Raw genomic sequence first — 6,377 nt, 5'->3', positions numbered from 1 at the left:
CTTTAAACTGCATGTTGGGCGGATCGCCGTGGGCGTCGACAAACCTTGCTCAGCTGATCCAGCACGGGCCGCGACGGGCCGTAGGCCAGCCCTGGGCAAAGAAACCAGTACCTCATCGGGCTTCCCTGAGCGTCACAGCTCGGTGATCGCGCCGGCCGCACTGAGACGGTATTGCTAAAAATCTCTCTCTCTCTGAGACGGCCGTTCCGGGCATTTGAACGCGACCTTCGGGGGCAAAGACATGGGCTCTATGGCTCAGACTGGACTCCTCTTGGTCCCTTCTGATGCCCTAGGCCACACCTGGGCCTTACCTGGAGCTCTAGGGGGCGGGCTGGGTTTGCCCCCCCCAACTGGCCCGAGGGACCGACACTTCGAATTCTTGTTTCGAAGCCCAGCGCGGGAGACGTCGATCCGCAACCCCGCCCGTTTTATCCCGCCCGTTTTATGCCCAGCAGAACGAAGGCTGGCTCGGCCGCGTCCCGGCGCGGACACGCTTCAACGGCGGCTACTGCTGCGCCGCTCGCGCTGCCGAAGAGGATTGCAAGGGCGGCTCAGGACGGCAAGGTCGACGAGGTGCAGCTGTGGCTCAGCGGGGCTGGGCGGGTTGACGCGACGTGCGTGCGTGGCGGGGTGCATGCCTGGACGCTCCTGCTGATCGCCGCCGAACACGGTCACAAAGAGATGGTCGAACTGCTGCTGAAGCGGGGCGCGGAGGCGGACGCGCAAAACAGCGAGGGCATTACGGCGCTGATGGTCGCCGCCCTCTCGGGCTACGTGCAGGTGGTCGAGATGCTGCTGCGGCACGGCGCACGGATGAATCTGCAGGACCGCAAGCGCGGCGTCACCGCGCTGATGGCCGCCGCCGCCAAAGGCCACGAGCGCGTGGCCGAGATGCTGCTGCGGCACGGCGCAGGGATCAACCTGCAGTGCAATCTCGGCGGTACTGCGCTCACGGGCGCCGCCTTTTTCGGCCGCCCTGCCGTCGTGCTCCGCCTGCTGCGCGCGGGCGCAGACATGGCGCTGCGCACTGCGGCGGGTAAGACGGCGCTGCAGATTGCCAAGGAGGAGGGCCACACCGAGTGCGTCGAGGCTTTCAGGACGTATCTCGGTGAGGTGGCGGGCCGGAGCAAGGCGCCATCGGCCGAGGCGGGCGGCGCAGGGGCGGGCGGCGCACCCGCAGGCGAGGCGGAGGCGGGAGCCAGTGCCGCGGCCTCTGCTTCGAGCGGCGAGGGCGCGGGGGCCACGCCGGGCAGCGAGGCAGTGCCAAAGGAGGTCGTGCTAGCGGCTCGGCGAGACGAGGAGGCGGCGGTGCTGGAGTGGCTCGACGGCGGCGGGCGGGTCGACGAGAGGTTCGGGTACGTCTTTTCGAACGGCCCTGTGAGCGGCGTGACGCTGCTGATGGTCGCAATGGCCAATGGCCACGAGGAGCTAGCCGAGGCGCTTCTGCGGCGCGGTGCAGATATCTCGTTGCAGACCAACAGCGGTGGTGGCACCGCGCTGACTCTCGCCGCCGGGAACGGCCGCGAGAAGCTGGTCGAGCTGGCGTTGCGGCACGGCGCGGAGATCGACCAGAAGTTCAGCAACGGCTGCACTGCGCTGATGAACGCCGCCTACGATGGCGACGAGCGGGGTGTCGACACGCTGATCCGGCGCGGCGCGGAGATCAACCTGCAGGATAACGACGGCGACACCGCTCTAGTGCTCGCCGCTGACAACGGCCATCCCGCCGTGGTGCTCCGCTTGCTGCGGGCGGGCGCTGACATGACGCTGCGCTCGAGCGGCAATACCGCGCTGCAGTACGCCAAGGAGAAGGGCCACGCCGAGTGCGTGCGCGCCCTCGAGGAGCATGCGGCGGCCAAGGCGGCGGCGGAGAAGGCGGCGAAGGAGGCGGCGTGGGCTGCTGGGGCGGCGGAGAGGGCGGCGGAGAGGGCGGCGGCGGAGAAGGAGGCGGCGCGGCACGCCGACGAGCTGCTGGCGGAGGTCGAAGCGGAGAAGCGCGCCAAGGGCAAGAAGGGCAAGAAGAAGAAGAAGGGCGGCGGGAGCGGCGGGGCTGGGCCGTCGCAGGAGTCCGAGGCGCCGGCAGAGGCAGCCGCAGCCAAGCCCGCGCCGTTGGACAGGGAGGGGCTGCTCAAGCTTCTCGCGGAGCTCCACGAGGACAGGATCCGGTTCGGCATCACGCCGGAGACGTCGGTCGAGGGATTGGCGGAGGCGCTGGGAGAGGCGGCGGGCGAGGCGAGCGAGGAGGAGGGTGAGGAGGAGACGGCGGAGGCGGCCGAGGAGGAGGGCGAGGAGGCGGCCGAGGAGGAGGGCGAGGAGGAGGGCGAGGAGGAGGACGAGGAGGCGGCAGCGGAGGCGGCAGCGGAGGCGGCAGCGGAGGCGCGCCGGCAGGCTGAGGCGGAGGCTGCGGCCGTGGCGGCCGCAGAGGAGGAGGAGGCTGCCGCAGAGGCGGAGGAGGCGGCCGAGGCGGCCGAGGCGGCAGTAGCGGCGGCAGAGGCGGCGCTCGCCGCAGCCAAGGCGAGGCGCGCGTCAGTTGCCGCTGCGAAGGCCAGGGCGCGGGAGGCGGCCTAGCCCGCGCGCAAGGACAGCTGGCGCAGTGGCAACCATGGGGGAGGGTCTCTCGTACTCTGGGGTGCGTTCTCTTGTGAACGATCATGGCTGTGGGCTGGGCCCCTGGGCCCCGCGCCGCGCGGGCGCGCGTGCAGTCCTTCGAGGTCCCGCCGCGATCTGCTCACACAGCCGTACGAAGGGTGGGCGGTGGCGCGGGAAAGTGGCATAGCTCAATGCCACAGACTGCAGCATCTCTTAGACACCAGAGAGAGTGTGGGGAGCTGCTGCTGGCTGCTGCGTCCCGCGGATGCGCTGCTGCTGCGGACTGACTTCATAACTCTTCCGTTTTTCGGATCCATTGACTTTCGATATCGATTTCGCTTAAAATACCACCCCCTCTCTCACAGCACACTGGCACGACAAGTGGGCGCGGACTGGCACACACACCGGCTCACCACCGGAGCGAGTATGCCGATGGCAGCCCACGTGGCGCGGACGGCATGCACTGACTTGGGCAGTCGAGTGAGGGTCGTCCCGCCTGGACGACAGCCGGACAGAATTTTACAACACAACTCCCTCTCACGACACAGGCACGGGATTGGCGCGGATTGGCACTAACACAGTGCAGTTGGCGATTGTATACCATTCCCACTATCGGTATGCCACCGTCGCCCATCCCGGGACAACACGAAGAAGAGAAACAGGGAGTCGGCTGGCGCGAAGGCCGTATCGCCTTGTCCCAGGGCCAGTGCGCTACTTGCGGCGCGCAACTCCTGCTCAAGTACGCGCACCGTAGCATGTGCTGCCGCTATGCGTGTCTTAAGGCGGCTGCGGCGAAGCGGCGGGCGCGGCATGCCGATGGCAGTGCGGACGATGCGGTTGCGATGTGTTCTGCTTCAAGATCGTGGCGGTGCTTGGCATGCACTTCTGCGATCCCAATCAGCTCATCGCAACGAAGCAGCGCAACAAGCTGGCTGCTGCCAACAAGGCCCTATGCTAGATCTACCTCACGCGCGGATCGTTCAAAGAGGACCAGCATACACAGGCTTCTCTGACATGCGTTTGTTTGAGCTTGAGGCTATTTATGTGAGAAATGTTTGGCTAGAGATTGCGCTCAAGAAGAGCAACGAGAATCGGAAGAGGAGGATGCTGAGGCGGCGATTGCTGAGGCATGAGGAGGATCGATCCGGATTAGAAGGCGCCCGCCGCAGGCGAAGAAAATTTGGGGGCTAGCGCCGTATCGTTGATCACGGTGGGAGCCTCTTGGCCCCAGGCTGTGCCACGGCCGACTTAGCCGATGTAAGAGGCTCTCGCTGATCTTAGACCGCGTAAGCACCCCAGCGTGACTAGTCACACTCAGACCCGCTCAGCCTCGAGGCTCAGAACTTAGACTACTACCCAACCAGTTCATTTGCGCCATTTGGTACCTCTCGGTGCCTTCCAGAGGCAGCTGTGACCCCGCCGAGTAGACGGCGGCACACAGCAGGTGGCGCGGTGTGCCGCCGTCCACTCGGCTGGATCGCAGCTGCCTCTGCGCGTCCTGGGGAGGTACCGAATTGTCGCCACCGGAGACGACTCGACGCCGCTGAGATCAGAGAGCAAGCTCTGACAGGTCGCACGTCGCTCCTTTGACGCCGACGTGACTCACCCGTGCAGATCACATCAGGACACGGTCTCGACGCGCTAGGTACGACGCCTGCGACCCGTCTCGGGTCAGGTGGCACGACGCTCATCGCGCCCGCCAGCGCTGCCTTGCAGGTTGCCACGTCGAGGTCGAGCACGCTTCTATACGCTCGCCCAGCCTTCCTTTCCATCCCATTAGGTAGCCTGGGAACGGTGGCGGTCAGAGGCAAAGCCTACGAGGGGTGGTGGAACCACATGTCACGGCTACTGCCGGCTCGACCCCACGATAGCCTCCGAAGGCTGACTTTGCGGCACCATCATCGGACGATGTCGACGAGTTGGGTCGCTCTCGCGGTAGCCAGATGTCCTATCATACTAGCATCATCGGCCATGGCCGCAGGGAGCGCGGGGGAGGGCGCTGGGAGCAACACGGAGCTCCGTTGGACGCGTTTTCAAGATTAGCGTGTCAGAGCGGTGAATTGGAACTAGCCCAAGTGGTAGACACACTCTAGTATAGTACTCTCTAGGTCTATGTGCTGCGGGAAGTGCAAGTCCAAGTGTGGGGTGTGGCAGAAGTTTTTTGTATTTTGATGCTCTCATCTCTCAAGATGATTGTCTCAATCTCTCAAAGTACGGCTATATCAAAGACCAGCGCTACGGCTTTTATTGCGGGCTCTACAGCTCTACACAGCGGCATGGACCGTGAGTCACTTTGCATGAGAGCCAGACCTCCTGCTTGGAGTAGTGACTTATCCCGCCTGCCTCTCAGTCCTCCTCCGAATCCTCCTCCGCCTCCTGCAGCCACGTCAGGAAGGGCGCGGCCGAGTCGAGGAGCGCGCGCGTGGGCGAGCCGCACGGCGCCGCCTCGGCTGCCGATGCCCAGCGCAGAATCGCCTCTTCCGAGAGGACCTACGGCGCACGAGCTCTCTTGGCTGAGGGGAGCCTCCCACCGCGCGGCACGCCCTCGCCCCTCGGAGCGCGCCGACGCGTCGCACTCGTACAGCGCGTGCAGCGCGTGCTGGAACACGTCCGCGAGCGCGTCGCTCTCGGTGGCGACGGAGATGAGGGTGGCGAGGAGGACGTCCTGGTCCGCCTGTGACTGGACGAAGCGGCCGAGCAGCGCGCCCCACCGCTTGAGGCAGCGCTTGATCTCGCGCGGCCGCTCCTTCTTGGTGCGCGTCGACAACTGGAGCGACGAGAGCAGCGTGAGCAGCAGCGGCTGCAGGCAGTCCGCAAAGGTGCGGTTCTGCGCAAACTTGAGGCTGTTGACCTCGAGCGCCACGTTCTCGACGGTGTGGTCGGCCTCGATGCCGCGCTGCATCGTCGCCTCCACCTCCGAGAAGAAGGTCTCGCCCGGCACGACCTCGTCCTCCGGCACGACCTCGTCGTCTTCGGGCTCGGACAGCTCGCCAGAGATCGGCCACGCCGCCGCACCACCACCCTTCCCCATCGCCCCCGCGGCCACAACCCTCCACAGCGTGCCCGCCGCGTCCGCGTCGGCGTCGGCGCCGCGCTCGGCGTCGGCCTCGTCGCCGCTGTCGTCGTCGTCCATCTCCTCGGCCAGCTTGAGCAACTCGGGCCGCGAGAGCGCCGTGTGGCGCGAGTTCGCCGCCAGCACCGCCCCCGCGGGCACCTCCACGCCAGGGCCGAGCAGGCAGCCGCTCGGCACGACCGCGCCCGCGCCGATCACCACCCCGTCGCAGCAGATTGCGCCGCGCACCGCCGCGCCCTCCCCCACCCGCACGTCGGCCCACAAGTACGACCCCTCCACCGTGCAGCCGCTCCCGACGCAGCAGCCACGCCCAAGCACGCTCGCCCGCACCACGCTCCGCTCGCCGACGCTGCTGCCCGCCCCGAGCGCGGAGGCGCCCTCGACGACGCACGAGCGCGCGAGCGAGACGCCGCGCTCCTTGTAGACGCCGCCGCGGCCGCACTTGTACGCCGCGCCGGGCAGCCCGTTCGAGTCGGGAACGTGCGGGTAGGCCCAGCGGCGCAGGATGTCACGGCTCACGCCGTCGAACGAGCGCGGGTCGTGCACGCGCGTCGCGTACGCGTCGGTGATGACGTGCGTGTAGATGGTCTTGCCGAGGTACTCGAACTGGCCTGCGAGCCGCGGGGGAGGCGCGGCCCACACGTCGCGTCGGCCCTCTCGGTGCGGCGGCGGGGCCTCGGGCGCCGCCGACGCCCCCGGGCGCGGGGAAGGGGGG

At 67.2% G+C, this 6,377-nt stretch overlaps 3 protein-coding genes across 3 annotated transcripts in view; 2 read left to right on the top strand and 1 right to left on the bottom strand.

Annotated features, from left to right (window-relative positions):
• Positions 1-241: 241 nt before the first annotated feature.
• Positions 242-2,568, top strand: EMIHUDRAFT_120459 (hypothetical protein; the record flags this gene model as incomplete). Its single annotated transcript, XM_005763358.1, has 2 exons — positions 242-274; positions 1,981-2,568. The coding sequence occupies 2 exons, from the start codon at positions 242-244 to the stop codon at positions 2,566-2,568; spliced, it is 621 nt and encodes a 206-aa protein (XP_005763415.1).
• Positions 2,569-2,651: 83 nt separating this feature from the next.
• On the top strand, positions 2,652-3,547 carry EMIHUDRAFT_248163 (hypothetical protein; the record flags this gene model as incomplete). Its single annotated transcript, XM_005763357.1, has 5 exons — positions 2,652-2,657; positions 2,737-2,767; positions 3,138-3,214; positions 3,291-3,425; positions 3,449-3,547. 5 exons carry the CDS (start codon positions 2,652-2,654, stop codon positions 3,545-3,547), a joined length of 348 nt encoding a protein of 115 aa, XP_005763414.1.
• Positions 3,548-4,935: 1,388 nt separating this feature from the next.
• EMIHUDRAFT_459808 (hypothetical protein) overlaps positions 4,936-6,377 on the bottom strand; it is a gene marked incomplete at its 3' end in the record, with an annotated part of 2,876 nt that continues 1,434 nt past the window's right edge. The window contains exons 6-8 of the mRNA XM_005763356.1: positions 5,789-6,273; positions 5,198-5,539; positions 4,936-5,079 (exon numbers count right to left, since the gene is read on the bottom strand). Of these exons, the coding sequence (XP_005763413.1) occupies positions 4,936-5,079; positions 5,198-5,539; positions 5,789-6,273 (971 nt within the window). The remainder of the gene's footprint in view (positions 5,080-5,197; positions 5,540-5,788; positions 6,274-6,377) is intronic.

Source organism: Emiliania huxleyi (genome assembly GCF_000372725.1).
Source record: "Emiliania huxleyi CCMP1516 unplaced genomic scaffold EMIHUscaffold_638, whole genome shotgun sequence".
Taxonomy (NCBI): domain Eukaryota; phylum Haptophyta; order Isochrysidales; family Noelaerhabdaceae; genus Emiliania; species Emiliania huxleyi.
The sequence above is the reverse complement of the archived record's forward strand: the minus strand, read 5'-3'. Positions and strand labels throughout refer to the sequence as shown.